Source organism: Camellia sinensis, chromosome 7 (assembly GCF_055761805.1).
Source record: "Camellia sinensis isolate YWXY chromosome 7, ASM5576180v1, whole genome shotgun sequence".
Classification (NCBI taxonomy): Eukaryota; Viridiplantae; Streptophyta; class Magnoliopsida; order Ericales; family Theaceae; genus Camellia; species Camellia sinensis.
The window spans coordinates 187,528,110-187,555,000 of NC_138967.1; the positions used below are offsets into that span (position 1 = coordinate 187,528,110).

General features: G+C 33.3%; 1 protein-coding gene and 4 long non-coding RNA genes across 5 annotated transcripts in view; 1 reads left to right on the forward strand and 4 right to left on the reverse strand.

Moving 5' to 3' along the window:
• Positions 1-329: 329 nt before the first annotated feature.
• Positions 330-4,490, reverse strand: LOC145795524 (uncharacterized). Its single transcript, XR_014336588.1, has 3 exons — positions 4,090-4,490; positions 3,876-3,945; positions 330-598 (listed from the first exon to the last, which is right to left on the reverse strand). It is a non-coding gene; the product is annotated as an uncharacterized LOC145795524 (long non-coding RNA).
• A 3,793-nt stretch (positions 4,491-8,283) lies between these two features.
• LOC145795525 (uncharacterized) lies at positions 8,284-9,033 on the forward strand. Its single transcript, XR_014336589.1, has 4 exons — positions 8,284-8,328; positions 8,419-8,541; positions 8,635-8,700; positions 8,985-9,033. It is a non-coding gene; the product is annotated as an uncharacterized LOC145795525 (long non-coding RNA).
• Positions 9,034-13,327: 4,294 nt separating this feature from the next.
• On the reverse strand, positions 13,328-16,419 carry LOC114305392 (uncharacterized). The gene is made up of 4 exons (XR_014336590.1): positions 14,033-16,419; positions 13,820-13,942; positions 13,661-13,726; positions 13,328-13,376 (listed from the first exon to the last, which is right to left on the reverse strand). It is a non-coding gene; the product is annotated as an uncharacterized LOC114305392 (long non-coding RNA).
• Positions 16,420-20,033: 3,614 nt separating this feature from the next.
• On the reverse strand, positions 20,034-23,728 carry LOC145795526 (uncharacterized). The gene is made up of 5 exons (XR_014336591.1): positions 23,617-23,728; positions 21,454-21,541; positions 21,079-21,123; positions 20,280-20,327; positions 20,034-20,131 (listed from the first exon to the last, which is right to left on the reverse strand). It is a non-coding gene; the product is annotated as an uncharacterized LOC145795526 (long non-coding RNA).
• A 2,216-nt stretch (positions 23,729-25,944) lies between these two features.
• LOC114260938 (aconitate hydratase, cytoplasmic) overlaps positions 25,945-26,891 on the reverse strand; it is a 16,486-nt gene continuing 15,539 nt past the window's right edge. Inside the window, exon 20 of the mRNA XM_028201137.2 lies at positions 25,945-26,372. Coding sequence (XP_028056938.2) covers positions 26,304-26,372 — 69 coding nt within the window. The 3' untranslated portion in view covers positions 25,945-26,303. The remainder of the gene's footprint in view (positions 26,373-26,891) is intronic.

Here is a 26,891-nt window from a genome sequence, read left to right on the forward strand (position 1 = left end):
CTTCAAAATCAAACATTTCTAATTTTTTTCATGGAATCCCTCATTAGATATAATTATAGAAATCCGTCCATCAATCATTCACCATAATAATTTATCAAGCACGAATTTCATAATAACTCAACATTTTTCCCAAAATTTCCAAATTTCTAGGGTTTCTGTCACGACCCAAACTCGCCCCTAAGGGTTTAGCATCGAAACCGGCCAGTAACCTGTGATTACAAAAGGCTTGCTTAACAGTATTAACAATAGTACAGAGTAAGGGGTTGGCGAAAGCCAAACAGTAAATAAAATATGTCCAATGAGCTGTGAAAATCTGAATGGAAAAAGACTTTTATGGACAACCACATCCAACCATATATATATGCACATATCAGAAACACTTAGCATACAGGTTAGGGCCCTAGTCCCTTTACCATAAATGTACAATCAAAAAGTTTTAAACATTCATTACAAAACGGAGACAGAAGGGTGAATCTGGAACACCCCAAAGCAGCCTTAGCTTGAATGGATTCGGAACCTCGAAGTGAGGCACAAGGGTTGACTTGGCAAAACATGAGCTTAACTTGACGCTCTTACCTCCGATCCGGTGCCTAAACACCTACATATAAATATAACCAGTGAGCTAAAGCCCAGTGAATAACAACTGTGTAAAGAGGTTAAAAATGAATGTCCCTTCGGTAATTAAAACAGTCATTTGCATCAGTAGATCAGTTATTCAATCAATGGCTCATAGTTCATGACATATCAGTTAATTAGAAATCATAGCAATCATACGTGGTACATCCCATAGCAAAACAGTACAGTAAATAGTAGGTCTTAACAGGCCGAACAGTCAGTCGATGGCTATTAGAACAGTAAACAGTAGTAGTTCCAAGCATTGGAACTGACAGAGATCTCTGTAACAGTAACAGTAACAGTAGGCTGCTATGGATGCCACGAGTACAGTTTACAAATAGGACAGACATTCATTTAGTAAACCATGTCGTTTCAGAAAGTAGCACGGTCAATCGTTCAGAAGATAATTATAACTGAACATATCTTTACAACATTGTTACTCACAGATTTTTGAGCTACAGGCAAGCTAATCAGCGTCCTCGGGTGCCAACCCTCCACAGTTACAGAATGAACACACACTAAATTACACATTCGGAATTAATAACTTAGCCCCTATCTTGACTTGGTGTGGTTCTATAACATTATCCTCATTAAGATGCCTTAAACATGACTTAGGAATGCCTAGGATGGAATGAAGATGGAAAATTGTACTTTAAAACACTTTTCAAAATTTGCTGAAAACAAGGGTCTCGCTCGAGTGTGGCTTTTTTTGCTCGAGCGAGCTTACCAAAACAGAGGGGTCGCTTGAGCGTAAATTCCTTCGCTCTAGCAGTCTGCAAAAATGTCAAAAGTACTGGTTGCTGAAATTCTCCGCTCGATGCTCGCTCGAGCGTGAGACCCAGTTCTTCGCTCGAGCGTAGGTCTCGTCGCTCGAACGTGCGTCTGCGTCTGCGTCCACAAAACCTGAAAGCTTGCAATCTACGCTCAAACCAGCATTCCGTCGCTCGAGCGAGAGTCTGAAAACAAAAGTGCTCGCTCGAGCGTAGAATCCTTCGCTCGAGCATGGAAACCAAATTTTGGGTTTTTCAGATTTGCTCCCTAAACTCAACCCAAGCATTAAACACATCAAAACTTAATTTTTTTGGGCCAATTTTCTGGAAAACACTTGGAAACCCATAATACAATATGTTTTGAAGATCATTTTACAAAATCAAAGCCCAAAGGTAAGCCAATTGAGCACCAATTTCAAAAGCACTTGAAGAACAATGCAAGAACATAACATGCATGAGTTCTCATGAACTCTAATGCCCCCAAACATGACCAAATGCAAGATTGAGCTTAAGAACATGGTGAATTCATGGACCACAACTAAAATATGAACATGCATGTGAGGATTTCATGGAAAGCAGCCTCAAAATTCAATGATATGAACATGCATGCATGAATTCACTCTCAAATCAACACTTTAAGCTAATTATTGACTTTAATCACCAATTGAACCTAATTTCAATGAAAATTTCATGAATAATGCATGTAACAACTCAAATTCATAATTAAGAGGGTGAATTTTCTACCTTAAGTCTTGAATTCCAAGTATGGAAGTCTAATTTCCCAAATCTCTTTCAATTTCTTCTAAATGCCAAGCCAACTCTTGTTGAATCAATTCTCCCTCAAGTCTCTCTCTCACACACGTTTTTGGTCTAGGAGATGGATGAAGAAATGATGCCAAACATGAAATCTAACTAATGGCCTAGAACATGTCCACTAATGGCAATTATGTAATAAACTCAAGTAAATGCAATTTAACATTATTTATTCTAATTTAATCATTTCAAATTGAATTTTGATTAAACCTACCATAAAATCACATAAATTCTAATTAGCACATAACACTAATCAATTTCTGAATTGGGCGCCGATAAGGCTCTCAATTCGCAGTTCGAAATTAAGACACGAACAGATTATTCAGTAACAAACAGATAGAAATGCATTCAAATCAACACACTCACACAACAATTTAAGGATTTCAACTTAATTAATTTCTTATCATGCTTAATCACAGATTCACAGATTAGCACTAATCAGAGGTGAGGGTTGTCGCAGTTTCCACCAAAAATTAAGGCCTTGTTTGGTTTGTGTTTCCCAAAAATTTTTGAGAAAAATTCTCTATAAATAAGTTTTCAAAAGTAATCAAACCAAACAAATTTTCTCAAAAAAATTTCCCAAAACTTGTTTGGTTTACAAATTTTTCAAACAAATCTCTCTCTCATACACATCAAATCAATCACTTTTTCCAAAACTCTCTCTCAAAATAATTTTCTAAAATTTTGAAAAAAACTAAACCAAACAACTTTTCGTACTTTTTATCTTTAAAACTCATCTTCCAAACTCAAACCAAACATACCCTAGATTTTTTCCATTTTTGAAAGGATTTTTCAAAAACAACACTCGTACTTAACAACATAGCTCATACTTTCAAAAGTTTGGGAAATATAGAGAAAATCCACGTTCAAATCATCTAAAGCTCATAAACCCAAAATCATAGTTCAAAATATGAAAGAAAGGTTCCAAACAAGTATAGACTTGCAAATATATATATATATATATATAGATAACTTTAAGAATGTCTCTATCTGAAGCTTGGGAGAGGAAGAAGAGAACCCTAAAATCTAGCGTTGATGAAATCTTGATTTGATCGATGCAAACGTAACTCTCATCGCCCTCTTCAATTTGGTGTAAAAAGTCCTATCAAAATCTTAATAGTTTTTGATAAATTTTAGAGAGAAATTTGAGTTTGGGTGGATTTGTAGAGAAATTGAGTAGAAACGATGAATATATATAAAAAAGTGTGTAAAACACGTTTTTGGCATCAAATTTGAAAAAAACAGCTCAAAATTCGAGATAGGCGCGTCGAAAACAGCACGAGCATTTCAAATTCCGTACAAGTGGAAATCTAAATCCTTATAAGCGAATTCACATGCCTCTCATGAACGGTCTAAGTAAGAGAAAAATTTAGAATTTTAACCAAATTCGCACGAGCAATTTTGTGCCCAAAATTCCCAAAAATCCCTGAGTGATTCTGCTTGAGCGGTTACCAAATCTGCAGCGGATTTGCTAGCCAAGGCCAAAAATTTGATTACACAACTCGAAACAAGTTCCAATGCCCAATACTCAAAATTCTAACCCAAAACCGTTAAGAGAGGTTAAATAAGAGCGGAATTGAAATCTCAACAACCAAATACGAAAATGAAAATGCCGAAAGTAAAACAAACCACTTGACTACACAATACTGGTCAAGTTTAGGACTCGGGACATCACACCTTCAATCGCCTCTTTATAATAGCCAAGCATCTCTCGAGCTATGCCTCTTCTTAAATAAGCCTTTACATTCTGAAAAAATATAAAGCCACAAACAACATTATACTAAGAACACTGACCAGAATAAAGAACATGCACTTGAATATATTCCCATATAGATGCGAAGAGAGAAAAAAAATAAAAAATAAAAATAAAAATAAAAATTTATGCACACACTATTTGTTTTAGCCTTAGACCCTTTCCTAGGAAAATCAGGATTTGTGTGGGATTTTGAGTATGTTCTTCATCACCATCACTCGTCTCTCTCTCTCTCTCCTCATAGCTTCTGTCGTCGCATCTCAAACTTCCACCATCGCTAATCCAAGCACCACAGCAGCGAGATCGTCAGCAGTAGTGCGATGTGGTTCAGATCTATTAAAAGACAAGGAGATCTGGCTGACAGGAGGATTAGGAAGAGCGCGGACCAATAGATCTGGCCAACGGTGGTGAAGTTACAAATCTGGATCTTGTGGCAGAAGAGGGCGGCAATGACGAAGGAGGAGCAGCGACAAAGGAGAGAGTGCTAGAGTTTGAAGAGGAGGAAAGAAAGAGAAGAGAAGATTGTTTTTCTGTCCTTCACTGCTTGTATGTAATAGTATATATATATACTAGCGTATGCCCGTGCCTAAAGGCACGGTGTAAATAATTTTAAGATTAAAATGTAGTTATAATTTATACGTATTATGTTGAAATTTATAAAGTTTGTGCCATTTTTTGATAAAGATACTGAAAAAATATAATATTGAAATTGTTATAAGTTCTTTAAGAAGAAAAATATTTCAATATATTTTTTCAGTATTTTTATCAAAAAATAACACGAACGTTATAAATTTCAACATAATACGTATAAATTATAACTGCATTTTAATTTTAAAATTATTTACACCGTGCCTTTAGGCACGGGCTTACGCTAGTCATTGGAATTCAAGATGTGCAGAAGATTTAGTTAATCAGTGAACAAAACCACCACTCTTTAGTCATTGGAATTCAAATCATTCCAATAACAATCTAATGCATTACTTACCAACACCCCCCCCCCCAAAAAAAAAAATAATAATAATAAAAATAATTCCAACTCATTGAATATATAATGGCAAAAGTTACATACAATTGTGAGATAAAAATGTAGCAAAAATATTGAGTCCAGTACTTAAAGAACATTGGATTGAATGGTCTAATCATGGAATGCGAAATTAGAATTAAAATGATTTCAAACTGATTATACAGAAAGGATTTGAGGAACAAACAGAACAAAGAAAGACACAAACACATAACTCCCAATACAGCAGGCTTATAGTGCAAAAACTTGGGTACTAAATTGGGAAACAAATTATTTGACCATCTACACAGGATTAGAAATATAAACTCGAACATAACTATTAAGTATCTATATAATAAGATAGAATGGTTTTTGAAAATATATAAAATGTATGTGAGATATAGTTGATTGAATGGTCTAGATCAATCCTAATCAATATCTAATGGTTGAGATGAATTTTCTTCCTGCCCAAACACTCTCTCTCTCTCCCTCTCCCACCTACCCACGTCTCCTCCCCCATTCCCTCTATCTCTCTCTCCCTCTCTGTTATTATTCTTCTTTCCTACCTTCTCTTTTGCGCTCGCTCCCGACGCTGGCCTCGATTTCTGCCTCTCCTCCCTTCTTTCTTCGTGACTTCAAGTTGCAACCCTCCCACTTGCAAGGTAGGGTTTCTGATTGTGAATCGTGAAACTGTGCTTCGATTGGGTCACCGAAGGCTAGGGTTTCCACCACCATAGCCACCGTCATCATCATCAACTTCCTCGAATTCTATATTGACGCCGCCGTCTTCTCTTTCTCTCTCTGCTTCGAACCCCCATGGGAGCTCTCTGGTACCTTTCTTCCTCTCTCTCTGGTACCTCTCTCTCTCAATTCAAGTGTAAGTAATTTCCTTATTGTTTCTTAGTCATTTGTTCTAATCATGTGTGATGATATGTATAGTTGCCCAACTCTAAAGGGGTCATATTTTCTTGATTTTCTGTGTCTGTTTTTGAATTTCCTAATTCGCTGTTTTTGAATTTCCAAATTCAAACCCCAATGGCTTCAAGACCCATAGTTCAAGGTATTTAAATCTGTCTCTCCCCTTCTCTCTGTGTGTCTGTTTTTGAATTTGGGTTCAAAGTATTTATATATGCCTTTTCCTTTATCTCTCTGTGTCTGTTTTTTAATTTGGCTTCAAGGTTCTGTTTTACATTGTCTCTTTATCTCTCTCCCTGTGTCTGTTTTTGAATTTGAGTTCAAGGCATTTTATTTGAATTTCATTCTCTTTGTTTACTCTCTCTGTTTGTGACCTGATGAATTTAGATTCAGTTTTGGAATTAAAATTTGACAATAGTAGATGTTGTGTGTGTGTGTGTCTTTGCCCAGGAATCTGTGATGTTATGTGATGCTGTGTGTGTGTTATGTGAATCTGTGAGTTATGTGAATCTGTGATGTGTTCTCAACAATTTAATCAATCCATTGTGTTCTGTACTTTTTATGCAGCATTTACAAACACTTATTGCCTGAACTAATTAATAAAGAAACATGAGAAAAGTTAGAAGAATGTATATAATGCTCTTAGATATTTCAAAGTTTCCTTCTTAAATTAACTTCGTGAAATATCAATCATTCACTTTCAACAAATGTCATAGGCTGGCTATATTTACCAAGAGATTTTGTGTTTTTCTTTTTTAATTGTAAAGATAGGTTGTTTAATCAACAGTTAGAACTCAAAAAATTTATTTTGGTTATGGCTCACACCATACACTCCATTTTATGAGTGCATTTTTTTGATCTATAGTTTTTTATTAGAGTGTTACATTCAGAATAAAAGAATACTGTGAGTGGGTTCTAAGTCAGGTAAAGTTTGGAGTAGGTGAGTTGGGTATTCAAAATTTGTGAAATAAATATTCAAAATATGTGAATTTATGGCACTGAGTTCTTTCTATGTGCTTTCTTGCCTTCTACATACATATGTTACTACAAATCCTACTTGCATCGGCTCATAATTTGGTCGTCATCAGCCTTATTTTGCCAAGTCACAGCTATTTTGATCTGCGTTCAACCCTTTTTTTTTCTTCCCTCTAAAGGATCATTCAACGTTGAACAACAATTTAATCAATCCATTGTGTTATGTACTTTTTATGCAGCATTTACAGACCCTTATTGCCTGACTGGATAATTTTTTTAATTGATTTAATTTTATTAAATCCGATAATGAACTAATTAATAAAGAAACATGAGAAAAGTTGGAAGAATGTATATAATGCTCTTAGACATTTGAAAATTTCCTTCTTAAATTAACTTTGTGAAACATTTCTACAAACCAAATTGATAATTCTTTTATATGAACTCATACAAAGCATTTTTTATAAAATATTGTAAGTTTATATACTTTTATTAAATTTTTTGTGTTAAAATTTATATAATTATATTGTAAGTTTATATCTATATAATATGGGAGAAAGGTTTTTGAAAATATGTCTAAAATGTATCAGAGATACATTTGGATGGCTCAGATAAATCCTAATAAACATCCATGGCTGAGATGATTTTCATTCCCGCCCAAACATGCTCGCGCTCTCTCTCTCTCTCCCTCTCCCACGTCTGCCCACGCTTTCAGTACCACACACGTCTTTAACGCCCTTTCTATACCTTCTCTCTCACATTCTCATAGAAGAGACCTAAAAATGAAAATCATCATCATAATCATCATCTCCGAACTCGCCACCATCGCCTCCGTCTTCGCTTCCTTCATCTACCTCCTCAGCTTCTTCACCCATGCTTCTCACAACGCCTCCTTGCTCCTTCTCTGCCTTCGCTATCTGCCTTTGCTATTGTTGATTGCGCCGCCTCCCTTCTGCTAATCGTCAAATCAGTGGTTTCTGGTTAGATTCCTTCGTATTAGCTTGAATTAAAACTCAGCGATTGTTACCGTGCGGCGTCGATTCGACGCGAGGCGTTGCAGAGGCTCTCATGGAGGTCTCTCTGATCTCTCTAATTTCTGTTATTTCTAATTTTTATTTTTGTTCAAATTTTATGTTGTAGATAGAACATAAAATAAGATAGAACTATTTTATCAAATCAGTTGAGTAGTGGTTTGTTGAATAATGGTTTGTTGGTGTTTGTTGCTGGAGATAGAACTGCTTTGCTGAATAGTGGTTTGTTGCTAGAGATAGAACTGTTCTAAATAGTGGTTGAATAATGGTTTTTTGGTTTTTAGTACAGATTTTTTTGAGATTTTAAAAATTATTTATGATGGCCTCTTATAGAGTTTCGTTTTAAAATAAAATGGATTTTATTAATATTATTCGAAGGTATGAATTTGTTATTGATCTTAATCTTAATCTAAAAAGGAATGCATATGAACCTGGTGAGCAGTGGATTATTTATATTCCGTATGTTCTTTTTTTTTTCTTTTTCTTTTTTTAATTTTTTTATATGACATCCACATTTGCCAAATTCTGTAATATTGTTCTATTTTTCAGGGTATTCCAGAAGTTGCAATGCCCGTGAATCAGGCAACTTTTGAGAGGGCTGAAACAGGCGCAGCAGCAGCTGCACCTGTCTCTGGAGCACCTTATTCATCTCCCTTGAATTTGTTTCCTCAGGTCTAACATTAGTTTAGATATTAGATAGAGAGTTTCAAGTGTATCTTTACCTTTTATATGTTTCTTATATTTTTTAAACTGAAATATCTCCAGGAAACAATTTCACATTCTGGTGTTGGTGGAGTTGGCTCCCTAGATTTCCTAAGAAACAACCAACAGGTTTGGTTCCTATTATATTATTTGCTGTCATTCCTTGCTTTAAGAAGATTGTAATTATAGGAGTTTGGTTTGATCTTAAAGCTTTGCATTTGAATAACTGGATCTGCTTATAGTTAAATAGTTTTTTGTCCCAGTAAAGTTTTTAATAAGATCAGATCTTCCCAACCATCAACCATGTACTTACTACGAGATGAAATCAAATTAGACCATCTTGATTTATACATATTTTCTATTGAAATTAAATTTATTTCTTATTCATTTTTTTTATATTGTTTGCTTTTCAGTTCCAAGCATTACGTTCTATGGTGCACACAAATCCACAGATTTTACAGGTTTCCTTTCTTATTCAGTTAATGTGCTACACTTTTTTTTATTAATCTTAATCTTATTGAGGTATCATGCCTTCAAAATTTGTCACCATTAAAGAATTTGTTACTTTCCAACATTATTCTATTAGTATAATATGCCCATTTTGTGATTGAACCCCAAACCCCGTATTACTCTCTTCATCTTCTCTCTTCCTCCCTCTCTCTCCCAATCTTCATCAACAATGACGGAGCCGTTGCCCATTTTCCTTCTTTAGGAAAGCTGTGTACTTTGTCGTTGATTTTCCATGATTGATGTGCAACTTCACAACTTGCCAAGCAGAGTTTTTATTTTTGAAGGGCATACACTCTAATCTAATTTTATAATCTCTAATCTCTAATCTTTAGTCTTTACTAAACGATTGTGACATAACAACGCAAAACATGCCATATTGTCTTTGGGATAAACAAATTCATGCATTGATCAGGAGTTGCTGCAATCTAGAAGGAGATGGGTACACATTGGGATCTTTGTATGGAAACTGTTTCCATGTTTATTTTTTTTTTACTTTTGCTTTTGCAAGCAAGAAACAATTTTAGAAGAGCCATATGTACTTATTAATTGGTGTCTTTCTTGCAGGCGCCTTTGAAAGTTTGATTTGCCTAGACATGAGTTATCAAACAATATCTATTAGAAATGGGAGTAGACAAGGAAAATGCGGAGGGATTAGTCTCTGAGATGAGCAAAGGTTTAATTACGTTGAGAATGAGAAAGCCATATCGCATTCTTAGAAGGTATTCTTTAGGAAAGCTGTGTACTTTGTCGTTGATTTTCCATGATTGATGTGCAACTTCACAACTTGCCAAGCAGAGTTTTTATTTTTGAAATTTGTGAAGGGCATACATACCATGCTATGGTAAACACACTGGACAGATACATGCATAAGAGCCTACATGAGTGAATTTTTATTTCTTGCACTATTTTTTATTTTCAATCTACCTTGCACTGGTGGATGAATGTTATGTATATGTTGTGTGTTTTTCTTACCATCAAATTGTGAGCTAGAGTTTTATGTTAGAACAATATTTTGTTTGTCTAAGTGCATATACGTACTGATTTCAAGCCCATTATAAGTCTACATTGCAAAGGCCTTCGAGTACTTTTCTTTAAATAAGCTTTTTATGCATGTTTGTATGTGCGTGTCCATTGGCATGTGTTTGTTTATTAATGTGGCATAGCATTCTCTTACTCAAAGAATTGATTATAGTATAGCGTTTTGTTTGATAATTTCTTTGGATTCTGGTATTGACTTTCTGGAGTGAATTTTGCAGAAGGATTTTGATTACCATTCATTAGGAGTTTTAGAGTAAGGTAGTAAAATCTTTCTATATCCCAGAAGTTGATTATAATACTACTAGGAACTTGAGAGCTGAGCAAAATCTCTTTTCTGTTTTTCCCTTTTTATTGGACTATGCTATTGTGTCTCGAACCTTTTATGCTTAGTTGAACCAATTTGCAAATGCATTTGATGGTCAATGAAACTTTGCTACAAAATCGCGTCATAGTGATTTGGTGGTCGCTGTGTTTAAGAAGCCGAAGAATAATAGAACATGCTTGAAAGAATAAAGTTCAAAAAATGAGAGAAAATGTATGGTGTGCTTTATTTCTTTCTAAACATAATTTTTTTTTGGTTTTTAAATATGTTTTAGTTTTAGATTGTATAGAGTGACTTAAATTTGATAATATTTATATTGTTTGAAGATCACTTCCCATTTTATTGGTTAACTAGCGTATGCCCGTGCCTAAAGGCACGGTGTAAATAATTTTAAGATTAAAATGTAGTTATAATTTATACGTATTATGTTGAAATTTATAAAGTTTGTGCCATTTTTTGATAAAGATACTGAAAAAATATAATATTGAAATTTTTATAAGTTCTTTAAGAAGAAAAATATTTCAATATATTTTTTCAGTATTTTTATCAAAAAATAACACGAACTTTATAAATTTCAACATAATACGTATAAATTATAACTGCATTTTAATTTTAAAATTATTTACACCGTGCCTTTAGGCACGGGCTTACGCTAGTCATTGGAATTCAAGATGTGCAGAAGATTTAGTTAATCAGTGAACAAAACCACCACTCTTTAGTCATTGGAATTCAAATCATTCCAATAACAATCTAATGCATTACTTACCAACACCCCCCCCCCCAAAAAAAAAAATAATAATAATAAAAATAATTCCAACTCATTGAATATATAATGGCAAAAGTTACATACAATTGTGAGATAAAAATGTAGCAAAAATATTGAGTCCAGTACTTAAAGAACATTGGATTGAATGGTCTAATCATGGAATGCGAAATTAGAATTAAAATGATTTCAAACTGATTATACAGAAAGGATTTGAGGAACAAACAGAACAAAGAAAGACACAAACACATAACTCCCAATACAGCAGGCTTATAGTGCAAAAACTTGGGTACTAAATTGGGAAACAAATTATTTGACCATCTACACAGGATTAGAAATATAAACTCGAACATAACTATTAAGTATTAACCAATAAAATGGGAAGTGATCTTCAAACAATATAAATATTATCAAATTTAAGTCACTCTATACAATCTAAAACTAAAACATATTTAAAAACCAAAAAAAAATTATGTTTAGAAAGAAATAAAGCACACCATACATTTTCTCTCATTTTTTGAACTTTATTCTTTCAAGCATGTTCTATTATTCTTCGGCTTCTTAAACACAGCGACCACCAAATCACTATGAAGCGATTTTGTAGCAAAGTTTCATTGACCATCAAATGCATTTGCAAATTGGTTCAACTAAGCATAAAAGGTTCGAGACACAATAGCATAGTCCAATCAAAAGGGAAAAACCGAAAAGAGATTTTGCTCAGCTCTCAAGTTCCTAGTAGTATTATAATCAACTTCTGGGATATAGAAAGATTTTACTACCTTACTCTAAAACTCCTAATGAATGGTAATCAAAATCCTTCTGCAAAATTCACTCCAGAAAGTCAATACCAGAATCCAAAGAAATTATCAAACAAAACGCTATACTATAATCAATTCTTTGAGTAAGAGAATGCTATGCCACATTAATAAACAAACACATGCCAATGGACACGCACATACAAACATGCATAAAAAGCTTATTTAAAGAAAAGTACTCGAAGGCCTTTGCAATGTAGACTTATAATGGGCTTGAAATCAGTACGTATATGCACTTAGACAAACAAAATATTGTTCTAACATAAAACTCTAGCTCACAATTTGATGGTAAGAAAAACACACAACATATACATAACATTCATCCACCAGTGCAAGGTAGATTGAAAATAAAAAATAGTGCAAGAAATAAAAATTCACTCATGTAGGCTCTTATGCATGTATCTGTCCAGTGTGTTTACCACAGCATGGTATGTATGCCCTTCACAAATTTCAAAAATAAAAACTCTGCTTGGCAAGTTGTGAAGTTGCACATCAATCATGGAAAATCAACGACAAAGTACACAGCTTTCCTAAAGAATACCTTCTAAGAATGCGATATGGCTTCCTCATTCTCAACGTAATTAAACCTTTGCTCATCGCAGAGACTAATCCCTCCGCATTTTCCTTGTCTACTCCCATTTCTAATAGATATTGTTTGATAACTCATGTCTAGGCAAATCAAACTTTCAAAGGCGCCTGCAAGAAAGACACCAATTAATAAGTACATATGGCTCTTCTAAAATTGTTTCTTGCTTGCAAAAGCAAAAGTAAAAAAAAAATAAACATGGAAACAGTTTCCATACAAAGATCCCAATGTGTACCCATCTCCTTCTAGATTGCAGCAACTCCTGATCAATGCATGAATTTGTTTATCCCAAAGACAATATGGCATGTTTTGCGTTGTTATGTCACAATCGTTTAGTAAAGACTAAAGATTAGAGATTAGAGATTATAAAATTAGATTAGAGTGTATGCCCTTCAAAAATAAAAACTCTGCTTGGCAAGTTGTGAAGTTGCACATCAATCATGGAAAATCAACGACAAAGTACACAGCTTTCCTAAAGAAGGAAAATGGGCAACGGCTCCGTCATTGTTGATGAAGATTGGGAGAGAGAGGGAGGAAGAGAGAAGATGAAGAGAGTAATACGGGGTTTGGGGTTCAATCACAAAATGGGCATATTATACTAATAGAATAATGTTGGAAAGTAACAAATTCTTTAATGGTGACAAATTTTGAAGGCATGATACCTCAATAAGATTAAGATTAATAAAAAAAAGTGTAGCACATTAACTGAATAAGAAAGGAAACCTGTAAAATCTGTGGATTTGTGTGCACCATAGAACGTAATGCTTGGAACTGAAAAGCAAACAATATAAAAAAAATGAATAAGAAATAAATTTAATTTCAATAGAAAATATGTATAAATCAAGATGGTCTAATTTGATTTCATCTCGTAGTAAGTACATGGTTGATGGTTGGGAAGATCTGATCTTATTAAAAACTTTACTGGGACAAAAAACTATTTAACTATAAGCAGATCCAGTTATTCAAATGCAAAGCTTTAAGATCAAACCAAACTCCTATAATTACAATCTTCTTAAAGCAAGGAATGACAGCAAATAATATAATAGGAACCAAACCTGTTGGTTGTTTCTTAGGAAATCTAGGGAGCCAACTCCACCAACACCAGAATGTGAAATTGTTTCCTGGAGATATTTCAGTTTAAAAAATATAAGAAACATATAAAAGGTAAAGATACACTTGAAACTCTCTATCTAATATCTAAACTAATGTTAGACCTGAGGAAACAAATTCAAGGGAGATGAATAAGGTGCTCCAGAGACAGGTGCAGCTGCTGCTGCGCCTGTTTCAGCCCTCTCAAAAGTTGCCTGATTCACGGGCATTGCAACTTCTGGAATACCCTGAAAAATAGAACAATATTACAGAATTTGGCAAATGTGGATGTCATATAAAAAAATTAAAAAAAGAAAAAGAAAAAAAAAAGAACATACGGAATATAAATAATCCACTGCTCACCAGGTTCATATGCATTCCTTTTTAGATTAAGATTAAGATCAATAACAAATTCATACCTTCGAATAATATTAATAAAATCCATTTTATTTTAAAACGAAACTCTATAAGAGGCCATCATAAATAATTTTTAAAATCTCAAAAAAATCTGTACTAAAAACCAAAAAACCATTATTCAACCACTATTTAGAACAGTTCTATCTCTAGCAACAAACCACTATTCAGCAAAGCAGTTCTATCTCCAGCAACAAACACCAACAAACCATTATTCAACAAACCACTACTCAACTGATTTGATAAAATAGTTCTATCTTATTTTATGTTCTATCTACAACATAAAATTTGAACAAAAATAAAAATTAGAAATAACAGAAATTAGAGAGATCAGAGAGACCTCCATGAGAGCCTCTGCAACGCCTCGCGTCGAATCGACGCCGCACGGTAACAATCGCTGAGTTTTAATTCAAGCTAATACGAAGGAATCTAACCAGAAACCACTGATTTGACGATTAGCAGAAGGGAGGCGGCGCAATCAACAATAGCAAAGGCAGATAGCGAAGGCAGAGAAGGAGCAAGGAGGCGTTGTGAGAAGCATGGGTGAAGAAGCTGAGGAGGTAGATGAAGGAAGCGAAGACGGAGGCGATGGTGGCGAGTTCGGAGATGATGATTATGATGATGATTTTCATTTTTAGGTCTCTTCTATGAGAATGTGAGAGAGAAGGTATAGAAAGGGCGTTAAAGACGTGTGTGGTACTGAAAGCGTGGGCAGACGTGGGAGAGGGAGAGAGAGAGAGAGCGCGAGCATGTTTGGGCGGGAATGAAAATCATCTCAGCCATGGATGTTTATTAGGATTTATCTGAGCCATCCAAATGTATCTCTGATACATTTTAGACATATTTTCAAAAACCTTTCTCCCATATTATATAGATATAAACTTACAATATAATTATATAAATTTTAACACAAAAAATTTAATAAAAGTATATAAACTTACAATATTTTATAAAAAATGCTTTGTATGAGTTCATATAAAAGAATTATCAATTTGGTTTGTAGAAATGTTTCACAAAGTTAATTTAAGAAGGAAATTTTCAAATGTCTAAGAGCATTATATACATTCTTCCAACTTTTCTCATGTTTCTTTATTAATTAGTTCATTATCGAATTTAATAAAATTAAATCAATTAAAAAAATTATCCAGTCAGGCAATAAGGGTCTGTAAATGCTGCATAAAAAGTACATAACACAATGGATTGATTAAATTGTTGTTCAACGTTGAATGATCCTTTAGAGGGAAGAAAAAAAAAGGGTTGAACGCAGATCAAAATAGCTGTGACTTGGCAAAATAAGGCTGATGACGACCAAATGATGAGCTGATGCAAGTAGGATTTGTAGTAACATATGTATGTAGAAGGCAAGAAAGCACATAGAAAGAAATCAGTGCCATAAATTCACATATTTTGAATATTTATTTCACAAATTTTGAATACCCAACTCACCTACTCCAAACTTTACCTGACTTAGAACCCACTCACAGTATTCTTTTATTCTGAATGTAACACTCTAATAAAAAACTATAGATCAAAAAAATGCACTCATAAAATGGAGTGTATGGTGTGAGCCATAACCAAAATAAATTTTTTGAGTTCTAACTGTTGATTAAACAACCTATCTTTACAATTAAAAAAGAAAAACACAAAATCTCTTGGTAAATATAGCCAGCCTATGACATTTGTTGAAAGTGAATGATTGATATTTCACGAAGTTAATTTAAGAAGGAAACTTTGAAATGTCTAAGAGCATTATATACATTCTTCTAACTTTTCTCATGTTTCTTTATTAATTAGTTCAGGCAATAAGTGTTTGTAAATGCTGCATAAAAAGTACAGAACACAATGGATTGATTAAATTGTTGAGAACACATCACAGATTCACATAACTCACAGATTCACATAACACACACACAGCATCACATAACATCACAGATTCCTGGGCAAAGACACACACACACACAACATCTACTATTGTCAAATTTTAATTCCAAAACTGAATCTAAATTCATCAGGTCACAAACAGAGAGAGTAAACAAAGAGAATGAAATTCAAATAAAATGCCTTGAACTCAAATTCAAAAACAGACACAGGGAGAGAGATAAAGAGACAATGTAAAACAGAACCTTGAAGCCAAATTAAAAAACAGACACAGAGAGATAAAGGAAAAGGCATATATAAATACTTTGAACCCAAATTCAAAAACAGACACACAGAGAGAAGGGGAGAGACAGATTTAAATACCTTGAACTATGGGTCTTGAAGCCATTGGGGTTTGAATTTGGAAATTCAAAAACAGCGAATTAGGAAATTCAAAAACAGACACAGAAAATCAAGAAAATATGACCCCTTTAGAGTTGGGCAACTATACATATCATCACACATGATTAGAACAAATGACTAAGAAACAATAAGGAAATTATTTACACTTGAATTGAGAGAGAGAGGTACCAGAGAGAGAGGAAGAAAGGTACCAGAGAGCTCCCATGGGGGTTCGAAGCAGAGAGAGAAAGAGAAGACGGCGGCGTCAATGTAGAATTCGAGGAAGTTGATGATGATGACGGTGGCTATGGTGGTGGAAACCCTAGCCTTCGGTGACCCAATCGAAGCACAGTTTCACGATTCACAATCAGAAACCCTACCTTGCAAGTGGGAGGGTTGCAACTTGAAGTCACGAAGAGAGAAGGGAGGAGAGGCAGAAATCGAGGCCAGCGTCGGGAGCGAGCGCAAAAGAGAAGGTAGGAAAGAAGAATAATAACAGAGAGGGAGAGAGAGATAGAGGGAATGGGGGAGGAGACGTGGGTAGGTGGGAGAGGGAGAGAGAGAGAGTGTTTGGGCGGGAAGAAAATTCATCTCAACCATTAGATATTGATTAGGATTGATCTAGACCATTCAATCAACTATATCTCACATACATTTTATATATTTTCAAAAACCATTCTATCTTATTATATAGATATATAGGTATATTTTGATCATTCTAACTAGGCTTGTTATTTTGAACAAAAAATTAGCCCTTTGGCCAAATAAAATTTAAAATTAAATTTATGATCTAAATGCCAATTTTTTTAATTATCAATAATTCATCAATAATGTAAATAAAAAATAAAATTATCCCTTTTACACTAAAATGTATATTCTACCTTACTTATTTCTACATTTTCATATTATTTATATTAATTTTAATCTCTTTAACCTAAATAATATAAAGATCAATATAATTATACCAAAATTATAAAATTTCAATATATATATATATACTAGCGTATGCCCGTGCCTGAAGGCACGGTGTAAATAATGTTAGGATTATAATATAATTGTAATCGCAACACTATTTAAATTTAAGATAAAAATGCAATTATAAAAATATATTTAATAGACTACACTCTACAATTCAAAACAAATCAAATATAAAAAAATAATAATAATAAATATCTAATAATGCACACAAACCAGTACTCTGTAATTTAAAAGAAATTAAAATTAAAATACACACCAGTTAGTATTACTGCTGCCAATCCAATTCTAACTACACAAAAAAAACAAACATATGAGTCTTTATAAATAACAAAGACCAAAGCTTGGATCTAATACTTAATGCACCCCTCAAATTGGATTTACTGACAATTTTTCTACTTTAAAAATGTTGTCACTAATAAATTTTTATTTATTGACAGATTACAAAAATATGTTTTATAAAGATACTTTGAGATATTACTTATCATCTCAAAAACATATGTTATAAACAGATGCTCATTATAAAGATGCTTTAAACATACTTTTATAAACAGATGTAATTTTGAACAGAAGTAATTTTTACTTCTTATAAAAACATGTTTTATAAAAATGGATATTACATGGAGTGCAGTAATTTTTGATTAGATGTTTTAAAAATGAGCAAATGTTTTGTAAAAATTCAAAATTCCCAAAGTAATATTACTTCAAAATTTTGAATTAATGGATTCTGAATTTTTATAAAACAGATGTTTTGAATTCAAAAATTAAAATTTTGAAATCAAAAATTAATGAGATGGAGTGCAGTAATTTTACAAAAACATCATCAAGTGTAGTAATTACATCTGCTCCATTTTTGTTCAAAATTACTCCATTTTCAAAATTACTCCATTTTTGTTCAAAACATCTGCTCAAAATTACATCTGTAAAATCAAAATTACAGATGTTTTTATAAAAAATTTTGAATTCAAAATTACTGCACTCCATTTTTATAAAAACATCTTCAAAACATCTGCTCATTATAAAAATTCAAAATTCCCAAAGCATGTTTTACTTCTTAAAAATGGATTCTGCAATGTCTTGATTTTCATTGATAGACAATCAGCTTGTTGATAGACAATGTCTTGATTTTCATTGAAACAGACCCATGCTATTCCTGCCTCTCCATTTTTGCACTTCCATGCTCCATCTACCACACATGTATATAACTGGAAAACAGAATTTAAAGATAGGTTATTAGCAAGAAGACCACAATTCTCTGTATTTCCATCTTTTTCCAAAGATATCAATAAGACATTCTAAGATATTATCATTGGAAAACATGAATGCACAGTTAGTCCAATGTTGATGAATCTCATTAGCAATTGAAATAGTTCTGCTCTATTGTCATCTTTTCATTATGGAAGACCACACTATTTCGCTGCCTCCAAATTGCCCATAGCAAGGCAATAGATTGAACAATCATGTCCTCTTCTTTAATCATTGTAACCCAATTGATCCACCATGTTTAAAGCAAACTGGGTGGCCACAGGTAAAGTCCAAGCCCTAGAAGTACCTCTCCAAATTCTTTGTGATACATGACATTGAAAAAAGAGATGTTCAATGGTTTCGGCCGCATTCGCAAATCAATCACACTGGATTGAGAATATCTCTTATCTTTAACTATCATCTCACAGATACTATATTATGAAGACACTTCCACACGAATACTGCCCATTTAGAGGGAATTCAAGATTCCCAGAGTTTTTTCCAAACACAAAAATCAGTTGCATTCACACCACGTAAATCTTATAATCCTTATTTATCTCCGTACCTCAGAACTCAGAAAAAATACTTTCCATATACAAAATAAAAATAGAGCAGATTGTTTGAATACAAAAATAAAGCAGATTGTAAAAATAAGGCAGATTGTTTGAATACAAAATAAAAAAATCAAACTTTGAATATTTTCATAATATTCCTTTAAACCATGGTTGCTATATCCACCAAAACTATTCCTTTAACATAACCTGTGACCACCAAAACATTCAATTAAGATTCTAATAATAGATTCACCCATAGATTTGTATCAATATAAGCATGAATTGCAAATCGAATCATGACCTGAATCGCAAACCGCAAGATTCTAATAATAGAGCAAGCATCTAATACAAAAGTCAAACTTTTGAACAACAAAAAACATGAGTTGGACAAAAAAAATGCAAATAAATAAAGTGGCTTACATAAAGGACAATTGACAAAAAATTAAAATTTACAAAATATTATCTAACTGGATCCAAAGTATCAATTCCAACAGATGTTGGACTCGAATGAGAAAGGATTAAGAGGATCATGGAATTGATGTGAGGGATCAGGTATGGATATATTTCTAGGAGATCCAAAGGAGTCTTCCAATGTATAGTTATGGATCCAATAGAATTCATAGGTATTGGGAAAAAAACCCCTATCAAAAGATCACTTCAAGACCACCACACTAAACACATCTAAATTCAAATAAAAATTAGGAAAAGACAATACTTACACGTTCTATGGCTTCACGCTCCTCAGGTGTAACTGTTACAGACTGTGGCATTGCTGCAGCAAGCTGTCCCAGTACGTTACTGATAACATATTAATAGCAAATTAGGACCGTGAACATTCATAACTATCATTTAAATGAATATAACCAACCAGAGAACATACCCCTCTCCACTTTCAGCAGGTTCATTGATCAGGCGAACAAAATCAGCCTGGTGCTCCTGAATAAGCCTCATCAGGTGAGGGTTTTGCTTCCCTAGCTCCTGAAGCATGGGCTGTCAATAAGAAAAGTAAATGAGGCTGTTTAGGGTGGGTTTTTTTCTTCTTTTTTTTTTCAGAAGAAAAATGAAAAATAAAATGTTCACATTTTTAAATGTTAGATGGACAAACAAAAAGACTGGCTGCAGAGTGGCGGATAAGAACCTGCAAAATTTGTGGATTGGCCTGCACCATAGCTCGCAAAGCTTGGAACTGAAATAGGAAATTGAAATGTTTATTAGTTTGATTTATTTGTTAATACAATCAGTGTTCATAAAATTTGTTGGTGTTAAAAAAAACAAAATCAATGTTCTTAAATTTTCTGTGTCTTCATTTTGTGTGTTTAAAAACTGTGTTCTTAAATTTTTTGTGTGTGTTTAAAAAATTCAATGTTCTTCAATAATTCAATGTTCTTAAACAGTTTGGGATTTTTTCTCATCTCACTTTTTTAAGCTTTTTTTTTTTTTTTTGTGTATAAATTCAGTGTTTTCAATGGTAATACCATCTTGAACCCGAACCAGAAAACCCAGCAGCACAAACCCATGAAATGGATAGCTCAAGAAAACCCAACTGTCGATTCAGTTAAAAAATGGAAGAACATCTCAGACCCATTCAAACAAACACTTAATGGGTGTGACTTCTAATTCTCAATGATAGAGTCTTTTTCCCCTTTTTCTTCCAAATTTCTCAGCAACCAAACTTATACTACACAAAAGAAATAAATAGAATGAACGACATAAACTCATTCAGAATAGATTTCAAAATAAATCTGGAAAGCATAGATTTCAGAATAAACAACTATGTTAACTACTCAAGAACTCGAGGAGGCTTATAAGATTTCCATGAAAAAAATGATTCAAAAATTTCAAATCAAAGGGTTGCGAATTGAAGCCAGTCGGAGAGAAGGGAGAGATAAAGAAGACGAACAAAGAGGGATTGAGATAAACAGAAATGAGAATCTCACCTAAAATATTTTTCTGCTTTCTTCGCAAGCCTTTGAAGGCAAAATCTGAAATCGCAATTCAAAGCAAAGGGTGGCGAATTGAAAGAATATTAAAAGAATAACAATAAAAATAGCAGCGATATCAAGAACAAAGTGGCTGGCAGCTTAAATTTGTAAGCAGGACCACTGAATGGTCCAGCTAAGATAACTTCATCATACATAAAGAGTAAGGTAAAGATTTAGAAATGAGAAGACTTTAACCTAAACCACTTAATAGAAAATCATTAGTTCATAACTGAATTTAAACCAGTAACAGACAATTTTAACCATCCACCAATTTCTTGATGATTAAAGAGAAGATTCAGTAATGCTCAAGGATATGCAAATTAATTACACCTGAGACATATGAGATGGGTTCTGAGGCAGCTGATGAAAAATCAAGTCCTTCACCACCAGCCATGATTCCAATCATTGCAATCTTAACCTGCAGAAGACAAATAACAAATTATTACCAACCTGCAGAAGACAAAATGCCTTGAATCTATTTCTTTTCTTTTTATTTTCCAATAAGTTACTTGTCCATTCAAATGGATGCAACCATAAGCAAGCAAACCTAGGATAATCACATAAAAATTAAGATATCAAAAAGGATGTGCACATAAAATGTTGCACTAACTCCAGCAGAATGTTAGTTTTTAACAAATAACTGATTATGCTGTCTACACAATGTTCAAACCCTCCAAAATGACTATTAAGCTTGTAAACATCATAGTAGGGTACATCATATTTGATTGTACAATGTGTTTGAGAATTAGTATTTGATGGTGGGGTAAGGCTGTGAAGACGAAAATTAAGCCACCATAGTAGGGTAAACTAAAAAGATGGGGAAGATGTGATAAAAGGGAAAGTAACAAATTCTTTAATGGTGACAGATTTTGAAGGCATTATACCTCAAACTCACCATGATAAATTCATACCTTCAAATAAGATTAATAAAATCCATTTTATTTTAAAACGAAACTCTATAAGAGGCCATCATAAATAATTTTTAAAATCTCAAAAAAATGTGTACTAAAAACCAAAAAACCATTATTCAACCACTATTCAGTGCAGTTCTATCTCCAGCAACAAACCACTGTTCAGCAAAGCAGTTCTATCTCCAGCAACAAACACCAACAATCCATTATTCAACAAACCACTACTCAACTGATTTGATAAAATAGTTCTATCTTATTTTATGTTCTATATACAACATAAAATTTGAACAAAAATAAAAATTACAAATAACAGAAATTAGAGAGTTGTAATTCATAAAATTTTATGTTCTAGCGTATGCCCGTGCCTGAAGGCACGATATAAATAATTTTGTGATCAACATACAGTTGTAATTCATACGTATCATATTAAAATTTATTATGAAGTCTGTAATTTTTTTGACAAAAATATTGAAAAAATATAAAGAAATACTATTCTTTTTAAAAAATTGTAACAATTTTACTTGTATCTTAAGTTTTATAAAACTCAAATAAAATAACAACGAAATAATCCAAAACTCCGGTGATGTAAGTCACAAAGAAGCACCGAAATACTCCCACAGCCGGCAAACAAATAATTATTCTATTATTTATATCCATTGGTATATATAATACTACCAAATAAATAATTATTATGTTGTTTAAGAATTTCAATTTAGTAGTTTGTCCAACAAACAATAAAAGCAAAATAAATTAAGATTTTAAAAATAAAAATAATAATAAACACAATGAATTTGACTACAGGAATAAAGGAACACAATAATAGAGGAAAACTCAATAACAGAGGAGATAACACATTGTATCTAACTAAAAAAAATACAACAAAGAGTAATCAAGATAATCCGGAAAAAAATTCTGAAATCAACAAAGAGTCAAAGAGACAGAATAGGGAGATAGCGTCCAAGGACTCACATGAGTTATTGAAATTTTGAAATTAACATGAGATAACACATGAGTTATTGAAATTCTGTTTCCTTTATTTTAGCATGAGTTATTAACATGAGTTATTTAACAGGAAATCAACACCTTGCACACCATGTATCGAGCAACAATTGTATTTATACCCTTAACGCTAATTATAACTGCCATTTATCTTTCAGTGAATATTTAAACATGAGACCATGTTATCTTGAAGAGAAAAATCTACAGATGATGGTTAGTTTGTTACAAAACAATTACTTACCAAGTCAATGTGTTTTGTTTTATTCATTGTTTAATTACTAATTTTATTATTGGTGCTTTTCTGCATTTGCATTGTGATTTGTAGGATGTATAATATGAAAAAATTGATAAGGAAGTTTCCACACAATAAATGGTAAAACAGGGGGTAAAAAGGAAAATGTGAAGTTTGAATTCTAGAGTCATTAACTTCTGTGCAAAATAAAATCCTTGACTGCAGAAACTAAGAATGTGAAGATTATGAATTAAAAAAACTTAGGAAACTGAGATCACATAATGCAATAGCATATAGCATTAACCAGTTTAGTTTGTTATCTATTGAAAGGAAAGCACAAAATAAACTCACTTGTTATCATGCCAGCCCACCAAAGTGGCTCATACAAATATGAATAGCCTCCGACACCTGTAAAAATAATTAGCAAATATAATAAACGTATGTTCATCCAACTTCAAAGTGGAAAATTGAACAATTTAAGGCAGACTATACAATAAGTGACACTTAAAAAAAAGAAAAAAAAGATTATACAATAAGGCAGACTAAACATAATCTATGTTTTGGCCATTACCGTAGCCAAAAAAAATGACAGAACATAACAGTATATTGAGAATGGAAAAAGAGCTCTCTCTCTCTCTCTCTCTCTCTTCTTTTGTGGTTGTTCAGGGGACCAAGAGAATTTGAGCAAAGCTCACACTTCAATGATTGTGTCAAATCATTGATGAAGTTATGATTTTCCACTTAAATAAACTCTGCCTTTTAGTAATGGAAACACAGATTTTAACACAAATTTGACTGAGTTACACCGTGTGTTCCATTGATTTTGTGTTCCATTGTGTTCAAATTGACTGAGTTACACCGTGTGTTCCATTGTGTTCAAATTGATTTCAGAATTTGATTACAGGAAGTCAAATTTGATTTCAGAATTTCATGACTACAGGGAGTCAAATTTGATTTTGTGATTTCAGAATTTGATGACTATAGGAAGTCAAATTGTTATATATAATACTATGCGTTCCAATTCCCCACACATTTAACTCCAGTTGCGGTTATAATTCATTCAACAACACTTTCTTTGTCTTTCTCTTAGCATAGCATGATTTCAGAATTTAACACACATTTAACACGTGATTTCAGAATTTAACACACATTTAACTCCAGTTGCGGTTATTTTAGCATGAGTTATTAACATGAGTACTCTTTAATTTTTACTCAAGGCATGGTGTAAAAAACAGGAAATCAGTCAACCTGAGTCAATTTTATTATTCTGAAATTCATCTCTGGAGTGATAAACTAACCCAGCAGAATTTTAAGGCACAAAGTCAGAATTCAAGGCAGCAGAGTTTTAAGGCACAAAGTCACAAATGTATGAGTTTTAACCCAGCAGAAATCACCTGAGATATGAAACTAAAAACTAAAAAACAATAAGGAAATTATTTACACTTGAATAGAGAGAGAGGGAGAGAGAGCACAATGTAGGCCCCCAAAGGCTCAAAAGTTGAAGAAATGAAGCCCCTTTCCACAATTACCAGAAAATCCTTCAATGATCAACCTAGAATAAACAATGAAAAAATACAAATGAACAAATAATGGAAAAATACATTCACATTCATGATCTGTCTATCTCTCGCATCTAAATCTTCCTCAATTTTCAATAACATCTCTCAACCCTAACCCTAATTCCTTATTTATCCATTTCCCAGATCCCCAATTTCTCTCTCTCTCTCTCTCTCTCTCTCTCTCTCTCTCTCTCTCTCTCTATATATATATATATATATATATGTGTGTGCGTGTGTGTGTTTGTATCTATCAGTTTTGGTCGTGGTGGTTATGGCGTGTGTGAAGAGGGTTAACAGATCGGCGTCGATGGCGTTCGCACCGGACCCCCCCATACATGGCGGCGAGGACGATGGCCTTCGTCGGTCGATTTCCAGTCCGACGATCGTGAGCTCCCCGTTGTCGGCAATTTAATCGGAAGAATAAGCAACACTATCATTTGCACAAATAGAACCAGCAAGAAATCTATCAAACAAAAACCTCACAACCCGACAGAGAGAGAAGGAGAGAGGCAGATATCAAGGACTGGAGAGCAGCGTCGGGAGCTAGCGCAGATGGAGGGTAGGAAAGAAAAAGAACCGTTGGATGAGAGAGGGAAGGGTAAGGGATTTAGGCAGACGTGAGAGAGAGAGCAGAAATTGTTTGGGCAGTAAAAAAATTGATGACAACCGTTGGATATTGATTGGGGATTATCTCAGCCATTGGATTAAAATGTATCTCACATACATTTTAAGACATTTTCAAAAAACCTCTTAGCTTATTATATAGATATATATATTTTTAACTGTAAGGAAAGTTGCTATATTTTACACACAAAAACATAAAAGTAATAAACAAAAAATAAACTATAACCAACTCAAAGTTAAACCAAACAAGGAATATTGCCATACAATACACTAGCATAAAATTATCGGCCATGGTTGAAAAATCATCTCCCAAAACTCCAGAACCACACCCTGTAACAAAGTGTTTTAAATCGACAGACATGCCACACCATCCCTACCCAACAAAGGAATGTTTCAAGGCACAAACTTCACGCCCAAAGAGAGTCACAAAAGATAACAAAAACGGTGGTCCAAAGAAAGTTAATGTGCCCTCCGGTCCACAACCACTGGCTAACCATTGATCAATACAACTAAAATTCTGAATATACGAGAGATAATATCATAATAGTTATACAGACTTGGAACAATTCTGTTGCCAAACTGAGCAGGAAAGATGCAATAAAGTATCGGGTCTTTCATCCCAATTGAAACGGGACTTAAATTTTTTTTTTTTATTTAGAAAAAAAAAAAAGGAATGAATTTTTCCCTTATTAAGAACCAACTTCAAGCTGTATTGCGACAAAGGAAGCGAAAAATCTGTGGAAGTGTATTTCTGATGGATAGCAGTTTCCACTGAAGCGGGTTGTTGTTGCCATCTATCCCAGGAGAAGACAGGCTCATGAGAAGAAGAGACTTTTGGTCCAAAAGCTCAACAATTTACTGCTTAATCAGATTCCGAATGACATATGGAAGGATGCCACCATGATCGAAATATGCCAACTCAACCTGCAGATGTGCAATCAAATGAATCACAAAATTGGACCACTATGAATAGACAAACAAACAGAAGGACAACTACAGGCAAGCTAGGATTATCAAGTATATCAGCTTCCTATCAAATTGAGCTTATCAAAATCTATTTCTTTGGTTTGGTTGAGTTTTTAAAACTTGTCTTCTAAAAACAATTTTGAAAAATTAGTTAGACAAAAATAAACACCAAAAGTTCTGTGTTTGGTTAAATTTTCATAATAAATTTTTTTAAAAAAAAAATAAAAAACTCAATAATTTCATATTCTCTCCCTTTTTGGGGCTGGAAATAATTTTTCAAAATTCAAAAATATCTTTTTAATGCTTATAAAATAAAATAAACCAGAAAAAAAGTTTTGAAATCTAGTTGAGATTGTCATATAAATCAGCTTCTTATCAAATAGGATGAGTTTTCAAAACTCGTTTATGAGTTTTTCTTTTCTTTTCTTTTTGAAAACGAAAAACTAGTTTGGCAAAAATAAACACCAAAAGAGATAC